At 35.9% G+C, this 24,140-nt stretch overlaps 3 protein-coding genes across 3 annotated transcripts; 1 reads left to right on the plus strand and 2 right to left on the minus strand.

Annotated features, from left to right (window-relative positions):
* Positions 1–1,011: 1,011 nt before the first annotated feature.
* LOC133783095 (uncharacterized) lies at positions 1,012–6,347 on the minus strand. Its single transcript, XM_062222629.1, has 15 exons — positions 6,106–6,347; positions 5,855–5,934; positions 5,292–5,409; positions 4,982–5,160; positions 4,605–4,687; positions 4,303–4,487; positions 3,945–4,006; positions 3,627–3,735; positions 3,424–3,543; positions 3,108–3,227; positions 2,867–2,987; positions 2,620–2,776; positions 2,258–2,330; positions 1,703–1,830; positions 1,012–1,592 (listed from the first exon to the last, which is right to left on the minus strand). The coding sequence occupies exons 1-15, from the start codon at positions 6,314–6,316 to the stop codon at positions 1,470–1,472; spliced, it is 1,869 nt and encodes a 622-aa protein (XP_062078613.1). The 5' UTR covers positions 6,317–6,347; the 3' UTR covers positions 1,012–1,469.
* Positions 6,348–7,675: 1,328 nt separating this feature from the next.
* LOC133783096 (signal recognition particle 9 kDa protein-like) lies at positions 7,676–10,284 on the minus strand. Its single transcript, XM_062222630.1, has 4 exons — positions 10,067–10,284; positions 9,869–9,937; positions 8,343–8,436; positions 7,676–8,008 (listed from the first exon to the last, which is right to left on the minus strand). The coding sequence occupies exons 1-4, from the start codon at positions 10,136–10,138 to the stop codon at positions 7,932–7,934; spliced, it is 312 nt and encodes a 103-aa protein (XP_062078614.1). The 5' UTR covers positions 10,139–10,284; the 3' UTR covers positions 7,676–7,931.
* A 12,660-nt stretch (positions 10,285–22,944) lies between these two features.
* LOC133785930 (uncharacterized) lies at positions 22,945–23,502 on the plus strand. Its single transcript, XM_062225145.1, has one exon. The coding sequence runs from the start codon at positions 22,945–22,947 to the stop codon at positions 23,500–23,502; it is 558 nt and encodes a 185-aa protein (XP_062081129.1).
* Positions 23,503–24,140: the final 638 nt, after the last annotated feature.

Below are 24,140 nucleotides of genomic sequence, written 5' to 3' on the forward strand. Positions count from 1 at the left end.
AAGAAAAAGAAAAAGAAAAAAAAAGGCCTTGCATATTAGGATTAGGAGAATAAATCGTAATGTTGTACTTATAATTTACTTCTCTAGCTAACAATTTCGAGTAGAGAAATATTATTGAACTATTGTGATATATTTATCATTGTCACTTGTCCACTTTATTGTTTAATCATATATCAACACGAGAATAAGTGGGCTAAGAATAAGATTTTAACATTATATGATAAAGTTTAAGAACATGGATCTTTTGTCTATTTACAGCTACGTTTTCTCGACTTTTTTTTTCCTAGCTGATTCTTTTAATTTGCCAATTTCTAGATATTTATAAAACATGTGAACATGGGTTTTTCTTAATTCTGAAATCATTTTAGAATATGACCTTTCGGCCAAATTACCTAATGCTCATTTGTACACTAAATGCTCAGCTGTTTCTATCAAATGGTATAGATGGAAGAATCTTATATGTGAACTCACTTATGTTCTGTAATATTATGACCCAACAAGAAAAGATAAAATAATAATAATAATAATAATAATAATAATAATAATAACAAATTTAAAATATCTTAAAAACAACCCCAAATTTATCATATTTTTTCAACATTTTTTTTTAACATTGGAGGAGAGAATTGGAACTTGAGTGAACCTCCTCTTTATAAGAAGGCTATACCAATGATCATAATTTATCATATTTCTAATTAACCGCAAAGTGTTGTTATATTATGTGTTTGCATATTATGAGTGATTGAATTTAAAATAAAAAATCACTTATTATATTATAATTATAAATCACTTATTCATGACATACGACCTCAACTCGAGTATAGTGATTTGGGCTTCACAAGTCACAATCGTGGGTGTCTTCTAACGTAGTTCGATTATCAATCAAGATATTGGTTAAAAATACTAATGTCCTTTTGCTTTTAGAGAGATATAACTAACTTAGGTCACTTCCCATTGTTCTGTCAGATTATGTTATCTCATTTATCAACCGACTCTTTTCAGCCTTTCAGGTAACACAATAGACATGCCCAATTTAAAATAACATATACATGATCTTCAGAAAAGAGGTGTCAGTGGAAATCTATACATATAAAGCAATCACTTGACACTGATTCATATCTGCTTTATTTTGTCTTCTATGAAAAAGTTGGGAAACTGAAACTCACAAGACCTCATTTATACACACTTCCTGCTCCAGTGATGGATCCTTTAGAACTTACAATTTTTCTTTTCTTTTTGCTGGCTTAAAGAATTTCAGTGATGAATTTGTTGAGCGTCATCGGTTCGAAACAAATTATTTAGATCCCTTTAAATTTATTGTTATGCGGAAATAAACAAGTTTCACAAAGACAAGACAGACTTTTCAAATCCAAAAAAAACAGACAGATTACTTCAGGAGAAAGCAATCAATCATATACTTAGTAATAGGGCCATTGTCACCTTTTTTATGGTGGTGGTGAGCAGCGCAACTATGCCAATGCTTGGGCCATCAGAGAGCGATGAGATAGCTGTTGCTCGTACAATTCACGAAAGATGCGATATTTTGCATCGTGGTACTTCTTCACCTTAGGATCTTTAGACGGATGAATTACCTACAAAATTAATGTGTATAAATTAGTGAACACAAACAAAACAAGTGGTGTCGAAGTCATTTACTTTTCTTTTTTATATCAAAGGTTCTATGATTTGTTTTAATGCATACTTGACCAGCTGCATTTAGAGCCTTCATTGCATCATGCACGCTGGAATATTTTCGAGCAGCAACAGAACCGAGAATGGCAGCACCCAAGAGCACAGACTCGTTTTCTCGTGGCAAGACAATTGGACAGCCTGTAAAGAACAATTAGCATGGAGATGTTGGCTGGCCGGACACAGCTACAAAGTATCTCTAAAATGACTTCTTACATGAGTAAACAATGCGGAAATGAGAAAATAAATAAATTCCATCCAAAAATAGCAAGAAGACTCAAGAGCTGTTTTCTGTTAATCTACTTTATACCTGTAACTTTTGTTCCTTAAAAAGTCACTTGCATTGCATGCAGAACCAATTCAATCATTGCATAGTAACTTCAATCAGTTTCACAAGGAAAACTTTAGAATATTTATAATGAAAATAACATTGGGCCTAAAACCCTAAGAAAATGTAAATAAATATAAACGGACACAAATAATGAAGAACTAATTGATTTATTGAACACATATATACAGGAAACACAAGAAACTGGAAGAAACAAATGGAGATAGGGAGACAAAATACCAATTATATCTGCATGTTCTTGGATGAATAGTGAGTTCTTTGCAAGGCCCCCACAAGCAAGTATTGTGTCAATCTGAAAGGAAGGGGGCAGCAACAGAAACAATTAAAATAACGGAGATAATCCTTAATAACGAATTATAATAAATGAATATCTAGATATGTAGAGAACAAATAAGTTTCTCTTAAACAAATTCTACTTGGATGTAAAACCTTACAAGAAACACAAAATCCTGTAAACATTTAACAAAAGATTGAATCATTTTATAAATATTTTAAACACAAGATAAAGTAGACATATTTTACACGGTAGAGTGTTAAACTACAATCAAGGTGTTAAATTGTGTCCAGAATGATATAATTACTTTGTGGCCATGGACATTGCTGTGCTCAACAATGTGACGTGTACCATATGCAATACCCTGAACTGTAGCAAGGTACAGAAGAGCCAACTGCTTCTCGCTTGTGTCAAGAGTTAAACCGCAGATCATTCCTTTTGCTTTTGGGTCCGCAATGGGTGACCTGAGGCATCACAAACTAAGCAGCTTAGCTTTGAAAAAGATAATTGCATAAGGCCCTGAGAAATGAAGATAATACTATAAAATGATTCACCTGTTTCCATGGAAATCAGGAAGCACATGCATATCTTTGGTCAAAGAAGCAATAAATGGGAGCTCCTGTTCAGCCATTATTGATTCCAATCTCTTGTTTAGAAGTTCAAATATAGAGATACCTAAAAAATGAGAGAGAGAGAGAGAGAGAGAGTGAGAGATCCATTTAATTTTCAAAGAAATGCACCATATGTAATCAACATAACATTTCACTATAAACTAATTTGAGCAAAAGATCTCACTTTGTGAAGCAGCACGATTAGCAAGGTGAGCAGAAGCAACATGGTTTTCGATTATGTGATCCAACAATGCACCAGTAGCACTTTGACCACCTTCTGTAAGCCAATATTCAGGTACCATAGCTGAACATGTGCAAGAAAAGAGCAATAAAAGTGTTAAGAGTCATTTACTGCCCCTGGTTAATATGTGCCTTCTAAAAAAGAAGAATATCCTTTAACAAGGTAGGATGCACAGGTACCATAAATTTTTTAACAAAAAGCTAGCTCCAATAATTCTTCCCAATGGAATATACCAACTTTCTGAATTTCAAGAGCGTACCTGACCAGAATGGTCCCCATACCCCTGGAATGAATAGCTTGCTCCGTGACACAGCCATATGGCAAGTAGAGGTGCCACATACTAACACCATACGATGGCATAGAGCTTCCACATCATCCTCTAAAAAAAGTGGATTTACTTCAAATATTATAAAAAAATATGAATTAACGTAGAAACATATATGGACAAGTCATAGTAGTAACCTTTAGCTTCAGAATCCGACATAGGCACACTTTCCATTACTCCTACTCCACCAGCATGTGCATCAATTAATGAAGTCCCGACAGGTATTCCTGCTACTAAACCTAGTTCCTGAAATTCAAATTACCTTTTTAAGAATTATAAACAAACTACATTTTCCGTGTGCAATCGTTTTTATCATGTCAAGACACCCTTTTAAAGCCCACCAAGAAGGAACAAAATCCTAATTTTTCAACTAAATAAAGTTTTTGTTTTGTTAATGGACCTCAAGGGAGCGCCAGTGGAAATCAATGGGAAATCTTCAGTACAAAATTTCTTGCCTGCGCTGCAGCTGGAGTAAGACCGGAACCCAATGGATGGCCAGGAAAGGCTACACTACGTCCTGTTGGCAATATGGACATTGTCAAGAAACCACCAGGAGCCAAAATTAGCAAATTAAACCGAAAGCAACTTTACTAGGTAGCAAGAAAGTTGATGATGTTTAAAACAGAGTCCGAAGAGAAACAAACAAAATAAAGCAAATGTTTCAAAATTAACTCAAGTTTTCAATTCTAACAATCAAATTATGGACTGAGTGCCTACATGGTATTTCATAACATGATGAGAAATTATGAAGAGGAGAAATTATAAAGAGCAACCAATTAATACAAGTATTACCAAGGCAACCCAATAACATACCAATCTTAGCATGATGCCCATCGACAAGATCACCTAAGCCAATCTCTTCCCAAAAGTCATCATCCCATCCACAAGCTTCCATATCTCTTGAATCCTTCTCATTGTTTTTTTGCATGTGCGCATGACCAAGATATGTCCATTTGCACACTGTGGTACAGAGACTCCTGGTATCATCTCCTGTTGCCCTAGAAAAGTTGATACATATCATAAATTCATGTCATTGCAATTCAAATTTATCTGTACATATTCCTACTTCAAGAAAAGTCAACTATATAATTAAAGAAAAGGCCCAATGAAATCACCTGTATGACAACCAATCACTCAAGTCCATCCACCTGAACACCATTGACCAAGATTCTTGCAAATTCTCCTTCACCCATAGAAGCTGAAAAAGAAGAGTAAATTGGTCTTTTTAAGAATTTATCAGACAACTGCAAACTCTATAGAAAAGAAGCAGAAAAGGAGAAAAAGAATAACAGTCAATATAGATGTATTGAAAGAAAATAAATTGTGAGAACTAGCTTGTTAATTAATCTCATAAGGTAAGCTGTGATCTTTTTGTACAAACTTTCAAACTATACTAGCCAAAGAGATAAGCCTTCAAAGAAGTTGCACAGATTTAATATGCCAATATAATGTTCTTGCACAAACCATGTAATTGGATTAGGTGTGGTAGTACCTTTGGCGGCTGCATTTCAGGGGAAAGGGCCCCACCGCAATACTGCAATACAGGTGAATTATGCGAATTAATTCTCTGAGCTTGTTCTACAGCTCTGTGATCCATCCAAACTACTATGTTTCTCCTGGAGTCACCACTCCAAGATACTGTAACAGGAGAGCCATCGGAATCCACAGCAACTGCAAGGAGAAAACATTCTTTAGCTTTGTTGTATATAAATCAACAGTCTCCTTTTGCCATAATGTTGTGATAGCCTAAGCAGCTTAATTGTTAAAATTTCTTCATAAAAAGTGTGGGGAAATTTACACACCAAGGGAACAAGTAGCCGCAAATCCAATGCCCTTTACTTCTTCCCCTGCAACATCTGCAATGGTGCATGCTGTTTTAACAGCAGCACAGACTGCATGCCAGATATCTGTAGAAGATTGCTGTTTCATAAAGCGTCAGTAATATTTCAGTTCAGTAAATCACTTTCCTCTATGGTTTAAACAAATTGGTGCACCCACAAGTGGTAGGTAGAGTGATCAGTCCCATGGTTTAATCCCACAGGGTTTAAGGTTCAATACCTCATGTAATCCTACCCAACAATTTTCTAATTTTTTAGGTCATGTACGTTCTAAGAAGGAATCAAATCATTCAACCTACATGATACAATTTATTAGAGGATTTTACTCCTAAATATTTTCAGATCAGCAAGAAAAAAGAAACAAACAAATACAATTTATCACAAGAAATGTTCAACAGCATTTCGATAACACACTATCATTATCCTTACTAGCCTAATCCATAAAGTTCAAGACTTGAAACCAATATAAATTTACAAACACATACAACAACTAGAAATGAAGATTTTTTAGTTCAATCTGGCATTACCTCAATACAGTCACCTTCTTTCCATATCTGAATTGGGCTGCTAGACGAACCGAGAAGTTTTCCACTTTCATCAAACAGACCTGTAGTAAATTACAACAGGTACAACACGTCCATTGTTCAAATTACAACAATTGTTGATTCACAATTCAAAACCACATACTCGGAAAACAACATCCGATACGTCAACGGAAAACTCAATCGAACATCCAATCATAATCGCAAAAATCAAAAAACAAATTCAAAGGCAATACCTGCGCGAGCGCTGCCGGTGCCGACGTCGACACCAAGGAAAACAGTACGGGCGGTGGCGGAGACGGCGGCGGTGGAAGTCATCTCGAGGTAGACAGAGGAGGTGGAGAGAGAATGGTGTGGCTGATATTTTGATTTTGATTTTGACTTTGAAGAATATTGACCCAATAACGGCGCCGTATCGGACCAACCCTTTCTATCACTACCTGACATTTTTATTTTCTTTCGATTAGATCTCTGATTTTATTTTCTCGTTATTTTTTTTTATTTGTTCATAATTATTATTTTATTTTGTTTGGGGTTAGACAATGATTTGTTGTAGTTAATTGTAATTATTGGTTAATCCGGTTTTTTCGTATTTCTGTCCTTGTTGTCTCATAGAAATTATCGAAGCAAATCTAAATAATAAAATTAAATATGGGATTTATTTTTTTGAATAATGGGATTTTTTGGCATAAATATATATATGGGACATTTTACTACTTTTTTGTTTTTTCTGAAAAGATTTTTTTTTGGGGGGACAAGGTGAGAAAAGATATTTTGGTACTTCTATATTGGATTTTCTAGATAAGTTTATTTTGGGGAAATGAAAATTGTTGGAATGAGTTCGAATATTTAATACTTCCCTAAAAAACAAATAGAATATTTAATGATGATAAAATTTGATAGAAAAAATCAATAGAAAATTATAAATTGCACATTATTTATTATAATATACAGTTATATAAAATAATTATAAATTTATAGTATAAACTCTAATTTTCTATATAAATAATTGACTCTCTCACTTGCATACCATGCTTTTTTAGTCTCCACCCACAAATTGATTTTTTTTTTAATCACCCTCACAATAATTCTAAGGGTAGTATAAATTTTTTTTTCATATGCTATTTTATATTTAAATATATATCAACTATATTTATTTTTTCTTTTTTTTTTTCCTAATATTCTCATTTTTTTTCTTCACACTGGCCGTCTACATATTATTTTAATTTTTTTCTCTATCTCTTTTTTTTTAATATTTTACTTTTTACCTGATATTTAAAAGTTTAACAAAGCATTTTATATAAACAAAATAATCATGGCATTGCTTAAAAATAAACGTATTTTAAATAAGTCAATTAATAAATTAGTAGTATATATATATATATTGAGAGATGAGATAAAAATAAAAAAGGTTGAATAATTAAAAAATTGATCAAACTAAATAAATTTATTGATTATTTATTGTGTTCAAATTCAATATCTATGAAGTTATATTAGTTATTGGTCTAATAATTATATGTACAATAGTGAACCATCGTCACAATATTATTATTTGAATATTTTTAAATTAGATTTAAAGGTTGAAGAAGACATGCCCATTTTGATGCATAAAATTGTTCTCTATGGGTTCATATATCAAAGATGAGTAATGATATGTGAATCAAAATATTTTGCACATGACAATTCCATTTAATCAATAAATTTTATTTCAAGTGAGACTCACTGTTTAAAAAAAAAATGAAAAAATGTGACACTATAATATTTTTGGTGGATAATTTTGTTGAACGTATTATTATTCTAAAAAGATAGATGTAATATAACCGAAGTTAGAGCTAGTAAAGAGTATAACTATAAATGCTCTTATATCCAAGAGAAAAGCAAGACCCAACATTGCAAATCAATAGCTTTTTGTGAGCCACAAGAAAAGAAATCAAGAGACTATCGTGGACTTGTCTGAATGGCAGTGCAAAAATTGGCAAGCAATTTTTTTCCCCCCTTTTGAAAGGAATCCATGAGTCAAACGAGATTTGTCAAAGTAACTGTTCTTTATTAGCCAACAAAATTATTGTTTCCTTCCTCTTCCTTTCTTGGTTGACTGTGCATCCACAGGCTCTTTTCCGGTAGCTTCTGATGTATCCGCTGTACAATAAGACATGAAAGGAATATATGTTCATCAAAATGTATCTACAATATCATGATTAGGTGTTTTGCAAAACTGACATTTTTTTATAATCACATGGGTTTTTTCTAATAATTCTTTACAAAATGGCATTTCAGACACATTCTATATTGCAAAAAATTATCCAAAGAACATAACATTATACAGCTAATGCATAACATTAGCATCTAAAATCCAAGAAACCCTGCTGCTTTATATCCTACTGTTGTTCACGATTAAAAAACAAAACCAAGAGATTCCAAGGTGGATAAAGTAATGTCAAGACCAACTAAAATTATACAGCATATGCTATACCTTCAGGACCCCGAGCCATCAAAGTGAAAAACACATTGTTGAGCTTTTCCATTTTCTTAGCATCCTGTGCTTGATCTGTCTTAAACTTCAGACACTGAAGAAACAGAATGATGATCGCGAGTGAGACAAGCTAATATTCCACATGCCACAAACTATCCAATTATGCGCATGTAATTATCTCTTTTCCAATAAAGTTCTAATGAATATATAATGAACAATGTTTATAATATCTACTGTAATGAAAACAAAACATTTAATATGACAACAGAAGGATAAATGCATTGATAAGTTAAACTTCAAGTTCACTTATGCACTAAGGTTACGTAATGTTCCATCTCTATCAAATGCATGTAACAAAAGCAGTATAGAAACTTCCTTAAGAGTCTAAACTCCCAGTAATACAACTTAAACTTCCTTAAGGTTACGTAATGTTCCATCATTTGACACAATTTAATCTGATCAGCGACAAAGAAAGAATAAGAAAAAAGGACAAGAAAAGAAAAGAACAGATAAATGTTAGTGGGAAACATAGCAGTGGATAAATTGTCCTACAGTAAGAAAAACCATATAAAGAAATGCAGAGATGTCAGACTAATAATTGTACGCGGACCTCGAAGTATGCATAACTTGATGAGCTTGGAAGAGAAACTTAGGTTAGTGATAACTCACTACTACACGTTTCATTCAAAATTGATGAAAGAAAAATAAAGATATCAAAGTCAAGACATCTGAAAATACAACATATTGGAGATAACAATGTCTAATTAAATGGAAGGTGGTGTACAAGCGAAGAAATGCGTCTCTAATACCGGATAAAGAACTCATTAAGTGCAAATAACATTTGTGACCAAATAAGTATGATACAAAATTGATGTCCATAGCAAAAGTTAATAAGCTAGTTTTGAAATTTCCCACTGAGTTGCACCACAATCATGTGTAGCATATGCTATTCATCAGCTTCCATAGATCTTCCCCAGAACTAAAATAATGCATAATTTCAAATGTGATTCACATGTGATTTTAGCATTCCCTTATCACTGTTAAGTTGTGAAAGAATCAGATTTTAAACAAGGTTTTAGTATGAATTAATACATTATACTTTGCTGACTAAAATTCCTTTCAGCAAGTAACATTGTTCATCACTCACTAAGCATCTATACAGAGAAGCAAAGCATTTTATGGATATCAAGATCATTTTCCAAAAGAAGGAAAAAAGAGATGTGGGATTGAAAAGTTCTTAAAAAATACCTATTACCAAACACATATTTAATTAAAAATAAATTGCAGGATGATGCCCAAGCAATCAAATAAAAAAATTCACAAACAACTAAAAGCACAAAAGAAACAGTAAAGTTTATATATTATCAAATTGAAAAAATTCCTTAAAAAGTAGGACATGGGAGTAAAAATCTAAATGTACATTGCTGGACTTCACTAATTCCAAAACAAACAATCACAAATTCAAATGGGTTCCATTAAAAGATTCAATCAATCTATACAATATTCCAAGAAAGATGATTAAGTACCTCTCGATTATCAGTGACCTTGAGAACCAATTTTCCATCGCAATGTCTGTATTTCATGACATATCGGGTCTACATCAATATGGAAAAAGAAAATATTAATCCAACGCTAACATGAATTGGACTATCACATTCTCATATATTATATGTATTATATATAAAGGATGAATTTCTCGGGAACCAAACAGAAAATAAACTCACAGATTCAGGATCGGCACGGAACAATTGCAGAGTTCGGTCGGCGAACTCGTCCCAGGAAGTTATATAAACCATTCCGCTCTTCGAAACAACAATCTGACGATTTTCCGTACGTGCACAGTACACTGAAGAAGAAGAAGAAGAAGAAGAAGAAGATGATGATTGACTCAGAGTTTGGATTTTGGGGTTTAGGTATTGCTTTGAGATACGCCATGTTTGTATCGTCGGAATAAATAAACTAAAATAATTCTTGCTGATATTTGAAAAATAAAAATGTTAAAATAATTTCACTTTTGACCCTAGAGTTGCATCTTTATCTCATTTTGATCCCTAGAGTTTGGGTATGCCTTAGTAGTAGTAGGTGTCTAAACATTGAGGAATGGTCAAGATCGTATATACATAGTCTAATCATTGAGGAATGGTCAAGATCGTATAAATATATATATATATTTTAAGAAAAGACTAATCTATAGTGGATATGAACCATAGGTGAAATCACTTCCACCAATGTATAGTTATAATCTAAAGTGCATACTTGGCTAATATATTAGCAGCGTTGTTACAAAAATACAACACATGTATCAAAGATACACCTAAAAGGATAAACAATAGATTCTTACTAACCTTATGGAGAAAACCTTAATGCAAAGAAAAAGAATGGAAAGACAAAGCAGCAAGAACCATTGTTTCAACTAGGGGTGTTCATTAATCGAGTTGGACGTAAACTTTGGAGCTTTCATTTGGGCACGTCTTAGCTCCGATTACCACAAAATTTGGGGGTTGTCGTCGTTGCCAGTCAGTGATGCTGCAGCTCCGATGCATGTCGGAAAGGGGGGTCCAGCAGTGGTCCAATTTAGTTGTGGCTATGTGTTGCCATGAAGAAAGAATGAGAAGAAAAAAAGAAGAAGGAAGAAAGTAGTCAGGGAGTCAAAGATAGGGGAAGAAGAAAGAATTAAATAAATAAAAATAATGGGTCCCACCACTAGAAAAATGATATTTTTTTCTTTCTTTTGACTTTTCAATTTGAAAAGTCTCAAGTATTACATTCTTTCTTCCTTAAATAATTTTTATCCCAAAATATTCAAAGTACAACCTCAAGCTGAAAATTAAACAAATGAGGGTACTTCTCCTCATACATCTTCTATTGGGAATTTATGGTTTTACACTTTCATAATCAACAATGCATAATAGGAATAGTTCAATATTACAAACATTAGATGCTAGTCAAGAACCGTATTCAAAGTATAAATGCAAACATTGATAATCAAATATCCATATTCATAATATGAATGCAAATCTTGATAATAAAATATTAAGTGAATAAATGATTATAAGATGAACTTAGAAATATTTAATCATCAATACTAACAACATAAACACAATAGAATGACACAAATACAAAGTTAGGGTTTAAAGAGACACAATATTTTGTTTTGAGCAACTTGAATCTTCAAACTTAGGGAACATCTAAGGCTTATACACGAATTAACATCACTGTCCAAAATCTCTATTCCAAGTCTCCCCTTTGTTGCTTGAAGCTCCACCAAGATAAAATGAGATTTGGAATTGAACAAGCCTTTAAAACTTCACCAATTCAAGTAATACCTGGTGAGTTTCTTGGAGAAAACGTATGATTTTTGAGAGCTAGAGAGAGAGAGAGATGTTAGAGAGAGTTGATAAGTGTGATTAATGTTTTACAACTCTATCCTCTTATATATAGTATAGGCATCATCATCAAATCTAACCAATATGATTAGAGCTTTAGAACACATCATTTGGAGCATAATTACGTAATTGTATGGTCTTGTACGGACTGCCTAGGTGATGCGTCGCCTGCCTATAGGCGATGCATCACCTGCTAGGGTTTCCAAACCCTTTTCGCATATAGGCGATGCAACGCCACCCTCTCTGCCCAGAGCCTCCAAGAGGGACTCTAAAATTGCTCCAAATGCCCCCAACTTTTTGGGAATATTTAGATACCTCACTGTATCACTTTAGACCCATAAAAGTCAATTATAGATGTCTACTACACAATCTCATGTTTTCAATTCAACTTAAGTAAAAAATTGTTACGTATTTTGCACATCATTGTGTAAATAACTTAACCACTATATTTAACCAATTTCAACATTCCCCCACTTGGTTAAATATAATCCTCTCTTCATAGCTCATACAATATTGGTGCATAAAATAAAGTATCTTTCAATTTGAATTTTACCTTAGTGAAAGTATTACAAACCCCCATCGAAGTCATTGGTGTCTTAAAGATTGAACCAAGTACTCCTTAGCGATAAAACCGGCAACACCTCACACAAACCTCCACTTGGTCATTCATTTCCCCAATTTCCTCGGTTAACAGTCATATGGCTGTGTGGTCATCCATTTTATGAACTTTTCGGGGAAAAACTCCAACTCCCATAAGAGGCGGCACCACCTCTAAGTTCACATAGGTGAAGTTCTTACAACATATTTGCTACCTTTAGAGATGTTTATTTTCACACAACCAAACTTCATTAAAGCCCTAGGCTTAACCCTCACTCGGTAGCAACCAACATTAACCATCCTTGGATGAAACTCATGATTATGTTAGTGTTGAAACTATTCACTCAATGACTTGTTCTTACGCATTGAACTCTTGCTCTTGATGTATACAAGTTTGGAGTTGGGTTGCCATCATTGATGAATATTTTATTGTAGGAGTTTCAGTCTCATCCCTTTTGAAGTGGAACTTACTAACCTCTTCGCAAGAGATTTTTTAAATGGATTCGTCAAGTTCTCACTTGTCTTAACATATGAGATCAATATGATTCCATCTTGAATCAATTATCTCACATACTCATGTCTTAGACTTATATGTCTAGACTTCCCATTATATATGTCATTATAAGCTCTAGCTAATGTGTCTTGACTATCACAATGTATCAAGATCGTCGATACCTCATCCGCGAAAATTGGGATATCCAACATGGGATATCCCTAAGTCACTCGGTCTCTTTGTCAGTTTCTGCTAAAGCTATAAACTCATTCTCCATGGTTGAGTGTAAAATACATGTTTATTTCTTTGAACCCAATGAAACCGCTCATCCTCAAGCATAAACACTCAACCGATTGTGGAGAGATTATCTCCTACACTTGATATCCAACTTGCATCGGAATATCCCTCAAGTATCGTAGAAACTTTGAATATTGGATGCTTAGTTTCTTGGTCCTCTCTAGGTACCTAGAACTCTCGCACTTGCCTTCCAATCTTCGATACTTTGATTGTTAGTAAACCTACTATGTTTACTAACTGCTCTACCATTGTTCTTTTCAAGCTTTATGCTTGAAGCAAATGGTATATTCGTCTCTTTGATTTTGAGATGACTAAACTTGTCAAGCACTTTCTAAAAAAAATAAATTTGACTTAAGGCATAACCCCCACTATTTATTCTCACTTTTATACCCAAAATGGTATCAACCTCTCCAAGGTCCTTCATTTAGAAAGTAAAAAGATAGAAAATTTTTTGTTTCTGTTATGCCTCTCATCTCATTACTCAAAATCAACAATCATCAATATATAGACACACCAAGATGACATAGTTATCACAAGCCTTAGAGTATAAGCATTTGTCCACATTATTGTATCTAAACCCATAAGAAACTATGGCTTCTCTTGCCATTGTTTCGATGCTTGCTTTAATCCATATAAAGATTTAATAAGCTTACACACTTTATATTCATTTCACCTTAGAAAAAAAAAAACCCTCCGGTTGTTCCATATAGATCTCCTCATCGAGATCTCCATTTAGGAATGTCGTTTTGACATTTATTTGATGAACATAAAGGTTATATATTGATGATAAGGTAAACAAAACTCTTATTGTGGTTGTCCAAGCAACCAGTGCATATGTGTCAAATTAATCGATTCCTTCCTTTTGTTTAAACCATTTAGCTACTCATCTAGTTTTGAAGGTTTGTATGTGCCATCGGTGTGATATTTCCTCTGAAATACCCACTTGCACCCAATTGGTTTTGAACATTGTGAAAGATCTACCAATTCTCGTGTGTGGTTTGACATAATTGAATCTATCTCATTATTTATTGTCTCCTTCCAAAAATAGAGTCATTGCTTCTTGGTAGGTTTTGGGATCATCCTCAACTTGAAAAATCATAGGAAATTTCCATGTGACTTCTTCAAGATTACCATAGAGTATCTCTACTTGAGAACATTTCTCAATTCATCCCAACTATTTAAGCATTTGGCTTCTAATATAGGTTGTTAACCATGGTTCCAAACCAAATTTGTTTCCAAGTGGTTTGGTTAAGCATTTAATTGGTTTGGTTTGGTTTTTCATTTTCAAAAAACCGCTATGCTGGTTTGGTTAAAAAAAATGAAATTTCGGACCAAACCAATTCGTGAACCCATACTCTAAACAAAGTGTTGAGTGTGTTTAAAAAATTATTTTGTAAACTATCATAAAAAATAGACTATTGTAGAAAATAACTAAAAAATATCTATTTTTTTCAAACAAAAGTAAGTGAGACAGTGGTTTGCACTCGTCCAAATGTAGCATTGAATTGCCAGATTTGTGGCTCGACACTGGCCATCCCCGTTGTAACCATGACACCTAAATAAGCAACATGTTTAGTTCAATTTAGATCGCTTTAGGAATATACTTATTCTAGTAGATACACTTGTCGTTTGGTATGCAGGAATCTGGACACGGGAATGAGAATCTGAACACTTTCCCATGTTTGGTACTGGGTTTGAGTTTTTCTAACCTGGGAATCTGTACTCCAGGGGTTTTAACTTTTCCTGATTCTAGGTTCAAGTGAAACCCATCTGACAAGTGGTTTTCGAAAAAAAATATGTTGTCCCCAATTTCCTGTCTCCTCCATGTCCCACCAATTATTTTAAGACACCTTATTTATTTATAATGTTTGTTGACGCGGTTCTTCGGGAACAGATAATTAATAGAATAAAGAGTGGGATTAGTGCTAAATAATGAACCGTAATAGATGAATGATCTTAAAGTAAAATGGTAACACGAATACTTTTTTAGATGGTTCAAAGGTTAAAATCCTTCTAGTCCACCAGCCAATATTATTGCTCTCCTTCTGATATTCTTTACAGGGTATTTTTTTACAAAATAGAATCCAACCCCTTGCAACTCCCAGGGTCTCCATATTTATAGGGAGAGGGCACCTGGGGGTTGACAAGGGGGGTCATCCCGTGACCTTCTTACCCATCATGTCACTTCTGTGACATTCATGATTAATTCCTAAAACCTGACATTGAAGTGTGGTCTAATCAATAAGTAAGGGGGATAATGGGTTGCATGGCCCAACCCAGTCGTGGGTGCCTGAACACGCACGTTTATGCTGCGTGTCCGAGAATTCAATGATATATCAGACACGTGATGTCTGATATATGCACGTTTACATTGCGTGGTTGACTTTGTAAAGGGGTTAGAGGTGCCAACCCAAGCTCGTACCTCGAGCTTGATGTACTCTTAGCTCGTGATGTCCATACTTCTGACCCGGCTCCTTAGTAATCCCACTAAACCTTTGGTTACCTCGAGCTAAAGAGGTAGGACCTGGCAACAGCAGCTCCGGGTACGTGACATCTACGTGGCTGATATAATTATGCCATTTCTCAGCTCGCTAATAGCCCGTGGATAATTAGGGCGTACATTTTCCCCCAAGCCCCTGCTCGTGGTATGCGACGTCATTTGGGGCCATAGTGGGGGCTTTTAGGCTTCTTTGTGGACTCTTCACATTCCGCCCATTACACTGGCGTCGAATACGTGGAGCATCGTGGTTGGTGACGGTACGTCTTCCGAGAACCGCATTAAATGGCCTAGCCTATATTCGGCCATCGTTTCGTCTTTCGAGTAGTGATCCTTGTATCCTACATCAAGGCGATCCAACGGCCCTCCTCCTTTGGCCTTTTACGTATATAAAAGGGGTGGCCACCTTTCGCATGGGCTACCCGTTCATTTGAAAATTTTCTTATTTTCTCATCTTCTTCTTTCTTCTCAGTCTCAAAACCTTCTCTTTCTTTCGGTCACTGTTCTCAGCGTTCCAGAAATTCAGGCACGAGAACTCCTTCGAGACTCCGGTACCAACAATCCCAGCAGGACTCCAACCCAGGCGACCCTTTCAGTCTCACCACAGCAAAATACTTCTGTAAGTCCTCCGTTTGTGCATGTTTAAAATTTTTACCTTCACTGTTGCTGTTTTTTTGCTGGTATTTTAGGTGTAGGTTTTTAGCCTAGGGGCACCAGCCGTAGGAAAAAACCATTTAGAAGCATGGCTCATAAGGTACACTTTCTGGGGAAGTTTTTTGGGTAAGATTTTTGTATGCCTGTTTGGAATAACCAGCTTTTAGGGTGCAAAGACCGGGTAGCTTAGGGTACACGCTTCACAGGCGGTTTTGCACTGTTTGCCTACTAAAACTTTCCTTCCAAGGCAAACTTTTACTCTGACCCTCCTGACACACGGATTCCGAGTAATCGGGGACCCGTTGGGAGCACAGGCGCGTGTTCATAGAACCGCGTGGTCTCACTCTCCACGGGCTGAGATTACCTCAGCCCGTGTATAGGAAACACTTCGCGCTAGATTCTTTCTTATGCTTAGGTTGCCCTTTCTAAATTTTCTTCTTTTGTTCGTTAGGCGACCAGATGGGATCGAAGAAGAACGCACCCAAGAAGAGTTCTGGCAACTCGTCTTCCCAGCAAGCCAATAAGGGGAAGGAGGTGGTCATGGATTCCCCGATCCCCGCCTTCGGCCTAGCCGTGGAGCAGGAGCTCGAGGTGGGGCCCGACGCTTTCTTTGAGGCCGAGAGGATCGCCTCGAAGGTCACCACCCAGGGGAAAGTGAATAAAATCTTCCTTTACCATAACATTGAGATTGAGAGGGGCGCCCTAGATGCCCGACCTCCCTTGGAAGGCAAGCGAAGCCGCGCGTCGCTTTATGAGGAGTACGCCGCTTGGAGTGACGAGCATCTCAAGGCTGGGGCCTTCCTTCCGCTGGACCAGTACTTCGCGGATTTCCTAAATTACGTGAAGCTGGCTCCTTTCCAGCTCCCCCCTAACTCATATCGTTTGTTAGCGGGGCTGAAATATTTATTCCTGAAGCGGGAATGGGAGGTCCCTACTCCGGCGGTCATCCTCTACTTCTTCTGCCTCAAGGCCAGCCCGGAGCAGCGGGGGCGAGGCGACGGGTTCTACTACCTGACCCGTTTTCCAAATTCGGATGCGCTCATCGAGCTGCCCAGCCACCCCAACGACTTTAAAGACCAGTTCTTTATGTCCAAGGGGTTTCGCAACTGCGAACACCACTATTTCAACCACCCTCGTAAGTACCTTCTATTCTCAGCTCATAAGTTAATTTGTCGATTAGCCTCTTTTATTCGTTCTTGATTTAGAAACAATCATGCAGCCATTTTCGCGAGGACGGCTAAGTCCATGACCCTTGGGGGTCAATACGAGACCTTGGTGGGGCTGCCCCCAAGCGAAAAGGATTATCGCCAGCTCGTGTCCAATGAGACGATGCTGGCATGCAAGCTAATCTCTCCGGGCCAGACTTTGGCCTTGAGGAGACCGCGGGGTCTCCCTCCTGCTCACAAGATGGCGCCCATCCCCGAGGAGGAGGCCGCTGGAGAAGATGAGGACGAGGAGAAGCGAACGTGGAGAGGGCCCAGTCCGGGGCAGCAGCCGGCCCCTCCGGCCATTGCTTTCAAGATCATATCTTTAGTCGATTTTATGGGGTCCATTGTCACCTAAACAATCACTGATCATCTTTTGTTTTGCATACTCTGATATTTTGGTCTCCTATCACCACAGAAAACATGTTTAGACAACTTCGCTTACTTGGGATTAGAATGGAATCAAATTATTTCCATGTTGTTTTTTTGGCATGTTTTGAATTGAGCCAAGAATTGCTAGCAGCCCTAGTTGGAAAGGAAAAGAATAAAAATGAAAGATGCTTGTTGCTTGTTCCAATGTATATAATCTATATGATCAAATGTATTTGATATAGATTGAAAAATTATGGACAATCTTATTGATATAACCCATGCTGTGACTATGAGGACCACCACACTTATTGTTTTGCTTATCTTTCTACTTTCTCATGCAGATGTGACAAGTGAAGTATAAAATGATACTTAATTTTGAAGGCTTTGTGTTGGGCAGCTGTAGAATATTTTGTGTTGAAAGTAGTAACTTTTCACTATGTTGAATATTTAAGACTCCTTGAATACTTAAATAACATTTTGTTGTTGATGACAGTGTTGAATGTTTTAAATTAATTTGTGGATTATTAATACAATGTTGAATGTTTTTATTTTTTGTTTTTTGAAAATCAAGTTCATTTGATGATGCTAGTATATAATAGAAAGCTAATTTTAATTATATAAAAAAATTAAAATATAATAGAATAAATTAGTGTTATAATACGAAAATTGTGTTATAATATCTATTACAATAACACTTTTTATGCAAAGAATTGTGTTATGCAAACTTCATTATATAACACAAATAATGTGTTATACTAAAGTGTAGTATAACACAAAAAATGTGTTATACTAAAGTATAGTATAACACAAAAAATGTGTTATACTAAAGTGTAGTATAACACAAAAAAGTGTTATACTAAAGTGTAGTATAACAGAAAGGCGTGAGGGTTCTCTCTAGCTTCTCCATGGCGAGGCGCAAGAAATTTCACCAGAAGCCTGCTACAATTGACAAGGGAAAGGATAAACCAGGAAGTGAGAAAGAGGGTGAAGGTTCACTAGCAGTGGATGATGAAGTTCCTTCGACTGAATTGGAGGAAATCTTTAAAGATACTATGGCCGATTTCCCTGAGTTTGGAGGCTCAATTAAGAGAGATCTGAATATGGATGGGGATGAGATTCAAGATTCTGGGTTGAAATGGAGTGAACAAGATGATGGTGACAACGATTTTCTGACTCAAGCCAAAGATAAGTGGTCTTTGTTTAAAAATCTACTACCGAACCAAGGTGGTGCTCGACTGCAATTTGCAGAACCTTTGGTTCAAGATGGCCATCGAATTGCTCAAGTGGATTTGGAGGAAATTGCTGTTGAGGCATCTATATGGAACTTAGCTGTGGTGTGTATGGTTTTAGGTGCCAACCCCCCTTTTGCAGTCTTTGAAGGGTTCATAAAGAGAATGTGGGGTAATCTGGGTATTGAGAAGATTGCAAGGTTAAATGCCGTCCATACTCTTGTTAAATTCAGAGATGAAGTTACTAGAGACTTGGTGTTAGAGAATGGGGTTTTGCATTTTGATAGAAAACCAGTCATTGTGAGACCTTGGACCACTGAATTAGATCATATGAGGTTAGTCAAATCAGTTCCTGTTTGGGTGAGATTACCTGGGTTGGGTTTGCAATATTGGGGAACCAAATGTTTAAGTGCTTTGGTGAGTACTCTTGGGAGACCAATTCTAGTAGATAAGGTCACAAAGGATAGATCTATGATGCAATTTGCCAGGGTTTTAGTGGAGATTGATATATCTGATGAGGTTCCGAAATCTATCCAATTCATGAATGAAAGAGGCCAATTAATGGAACAATTTGTTAAGTTTAAATGGCTTCCAACTCAATGTAAGAATTGCAAGGTTTATGGCCATATTGAGTCTCTCTGTAATAGGAAAAAGGAGGAGATATGGAAACCAAAAGAACAGAAAACTGGGGAAGTAAAACAGGGCAGTTCGTCTGAGATACAGAAGGAAATTGCTTCAGTTACACCAGAATCTGATACTAGTTTGGGAGCTAAACAGGCTGATGGCAACTTGGAGAGTCCTAATGAACATTTGAAGTCAACTAATGATGAGGTTGTAACTACTCATACATCCAAGACAGATCAGGAAAAGGAGGACCGGAGCTCATTGAACATCAATGCAGATCATGAGGATGTTTGGATACACCCAAGAGAGTGGGTGGGGTGAAGAAGTTGGCTCATAAAGGTCAGAACAATTTGAAAAACACTTATGATGTGTTACAAGATAAGAGATGAGAGGGTTTGAAAATGGATGACAATTCAGTAAAAAAAATTAAATGGGGGATTTCCACATACTTAGCTGGAATGTTCGAGGTCTGAATAAGAGGGAAAAACAGCGATCCCTCAATGATTTTTGTAGGCTGAATAAAGTTGGTTTGGGTGCTTTTCTTGAGACCAAATTAAGGGGAGAAAAATTGGAGGATATGATGAGGAGCTATTTTTATGGGTGGAGCTTTTATAAAGGGATTGTTAATGAAGGTAGAATCTTATTGGTGTGGAAAAGTAATATGCTGGTTGTGGATATAGTTCAAGATAGTGACCAATTCATTCATACTCTTATTAAAGAGGTCAGGTCTGATAGGAAGTACTGTGTAACTTTTGTTTATGGCAGAAATACAATTCAGGAAAGAAGTCAATTATGGAGTGATTTATCTTGCCTTCAGTTTCCTGCTGCTGCTTGGTTATTGACAGGGGATTTCAACTCAGTTTTTGATGAAGATGATAGGCTTGGGGGTCGTCCTGTGACTGCAGCTGAAATGACTGATGCTCAAAGTTGGAAAGCTTTAGGTATGGCTGATGAACTTAGGTCTATTGGCTCTCACTTTACTTGGACTAATAACCAAGTTGGTAGGGCTAGGATTTACTCTAAAATAGACTGTATTTTTAAGAATGAAGAGTGGATTGATTTGTTCCCTGAGTCGGTTGCTGTTATAAGGTGGGACATTTTTTCAGATCATTGTTACTGTCTCATTAAGACTTTACAGGAGGTGGTTTCTGGGTTTAAGCCTTTTAGATTTTTTAACATGTGGATTGAACATGCTAAATTCAGGAATACTGTTATTGATTGTTGGAATAAACCTGTTAATGCTCATGGGCTTGATAAAGTGATGGTGCAACTTAAGAGGCTGTCCCGGGTTCTGAGACAGTTTAATAAGCATGAAATTGGAGATGTTGAACGTAATTTTCAGGTTGCTAAGGAGAGGTATAATCGGGCTCAAACTCAATGTCAGCAAGCTCCTCATATTGTTGTGTTTCAAACTGAAGAACAGACAACATTTGATATGCTGGTTCAACAATATAGATTATATGACAATTACCTTCGACAAAGAAGAAAAGTGAATTGGCTTAGATTTGGAGATGATAATACGACATATTTTCACGCTTGTTTGAAGCAGCGAAAGGAAACAAATCGTATAACTTCCTTTGTCACTGAAATTGGGCAAATAGTTGAGAATTATGAAGAGGTTGTGGCTCATTTTTTACTGCATTTTTGGAATGCTTTGGGCAGTCACAGTAAGACTTTGGGATCCATACAAAAGGATTGTTTTATACATGGTAATATTCTTTCTCTTGAGCATCAGTTGGCCCTAATAAAACCATTTTCTAGGAAGGATGTTAAAAATGCTATGTTTAGCATTGGTTCAATCAAGAGTCCGGGGCCGGATGGGTATGGTTCGAGTTTCTTTAAAGCAATGTGGAATGAGATTGGTGATGACATTTCAGATGCCATTTTAGGTTTCTTCCAGCAAGGTACACTTCCTAAAGGTCTAAATAATGCTTTGTTGACATTGATTCCTAAAGTTTCGAATCCGACTAAGGCAGTGGAGTATAGGCCTATAACTTGCTGCAATGCTTTATATAAATGCATTTTGAAGATGATTTGTGGTAGATTGAATATGATCCTTCCAGTGTTAATCAACCAAAACCAGGGAGCTTTTGTTAGAGATAGACTTTTAGCTCATAATATCCTTATTTTTCAGGATATTCTTAAAGGTTATAGGAGGAAGCATATCTCTCCTAGATGTGTGATGAAAGTTGATCTAAGTAAAGCTTATGACTCAATTGATTGGCACTGTTTAGAGGACATTCTTTCTGCTTTTTGTTTCCCGGGCCTGTTTATTAAGTGGATTATGACTTGCTTAAAAGATTCATCTTATTCTATACTGTTGAATGGCAGAGTTCAGGGTTGTTTTACTGGGAGGAAGGGGCTTAGACAAGGGGACCCGATTTCCCCTTTGTTATTTGTTCTTATCATGGAGTACTTTACTAGACTTCTCATTCAAGCTACTCAGAATAAATATTTTAAGTTTCATCCTAGATGCAAAAAAATGAGTTTGGTGAGCTTATGCTTTGCAGTTGATTTAGTGCTTTTTTGCAAGGGTAACAACACTTCAGTTCAGGTTATTCAAGCTTGTTTTAAGTCTTTTAGTGCTGTTTTTGGTTTAACAGCAAATTTGGAGAAATCGAGAGTTTATTTTGGTGGTCTGTCTGAGAAAGAAACTAGAGATATATTGAAGGAGCTTCAGTATGCTGAAGGTGAGTTCCCTCTCAAGTACCTTGGTGTTCCTTTAAGACCTACAAAGTGGAAAGCAGGGGACTGTGATAACATGATAAAGAAGATAAAGTTGAAGCTGTATCACTGGTCTAACAGACACATCATTTCCTGGAAAAGCTCAGTTGATACATTCTGTGCTATTGGGGATTAGAGCCTTTTGGATGAGTATCTTCCTTCTCCCTAAGAGAGTTATTGCTGAAATTGATCCTCTTTGCAGGAAGTTTCTGTGGGGTACTAATAGCAGGAATGATAACAGGAGTAAGTTGCATCTCACAGCTTGGGATCAAGTGTGTCTTCCTAAACAGTTGGGGGGTATTGGGTTTAAGGAAGGAGTCAAATGTAATATGGTTTTACTTGCTAAATATATATGGGTTGTTTCTTCTAAACAGGTTATTCTTTGGGTTAAGTGGATTGATGCCATTTATCTTAAAGGGCAGTCTATTTGGGATTATAAGCTTCAATCGGATGTGAGCTAGTATTGGCGTAAACTCATTAAGCTAACAACTGTCATCAATTCTGAGATATTGATCAAAGCAACAATGAGGAACAAATTGAATACCAGTAAATTGTATGGTCAATTGGTTCACAAGGAAAAAGTTCATTATGTTCATGTTGTTTGGTGTAATTTGACTTTGCCCAAGCATCGGTTTATCCTTTGGCAAGCTACTTTGAGGCATTTGCTAACTAGAGACAACTTGCTAAAGTGTCACTTACAGCTGCCTTCTGACTTGTGCCCTACTTGTGAATTGCAGCAGGAATGCCATGAGCATCTTTTCTTTCAATGTCAGTTCTCCCAACTGGTGAGACATAGAGTTGCTGAATGGCTGAACTGTGATGTTTGGCCTGTCCAGTTCCAAGGCTGGATTGAGTGGATGGAGGGGAAACCGAAAGGGATTCAGCAAAAGATTCTAGCTGTTGGTTTAGCAGCTTCAGTTTATTTGATCTGGTGGAATAGGAATCATTGCTTGTATAATCTTTGTTCTTTATCTGTTAATTCTTTGTTGCAAAAGTGCTTAAAAGCTAGAATTAAAAATCTGTCTAGATCTAAGCTGAATAGTAAGGATGTAATTTTTCTTGAGAGAATTAATCTCTTGTAGTCCTTGGCTGGAGGGGCTCTTTTGAGCTTGTTTTGTGTATTTGGTTTGTGGTTCAATATATTTCTTCTTTCATCAAAAAAAAAAAAAAAATGTGTAGTATAACACAAATTTATATGTATTGAAATGTGTTATATAATCTGACTATAAATAACATAATTAAACACTTATCTATTTATTAAAATAACACAGAAATTGTGTTATTGTTGACAGTATAATAACACATCTGTATAACAATGATAAAGTGTTATGTAAAGTACCCTGACCTACGATAACATAGTCGGTCTTAACACATCAAAAAGTGTTATGGTATGTTTTGATAATACATTTTCGGTGTTATTAAAAGCATTTTTTCTTGTAGTGGCCTGGCTTGGGCTGGTGCTTGGTTGGCTGAAAGTGTTTCAAAAATGCCACTTTTTCCTTCTTTTTTTTAGCTTTCTATCCTTATCTTTTAAGCACAAAAATACATCAAATTCCCTAACAAAATAAACATAAAATAAATCATAATAACATATTTTCACTATAAAATAAATCAAGTTAATTCTTTGAAAATATTAATTATAACTTAATTTATATTTAACATTTAGTTTCAATAAAACAACATTTTTTTACCCCAAACTAAACAACAATAATTTAAATAA

Source organism: Humulus lupulus, chromosome 6 (genome assembly GCF_963169125.1).
Source record: "Humulus lupulus chromosome 6, drHumLupu1.1, whole genome shotgun sequence".
In the NCBI taxonomy this organism is placed as follows: domain Eukaryota; kingdom Viridiplantae; phylum Streptophyta; class Magnoliopsida; order Rosales; family Cannabaceae; genus Humulus; species Humulus lupulus.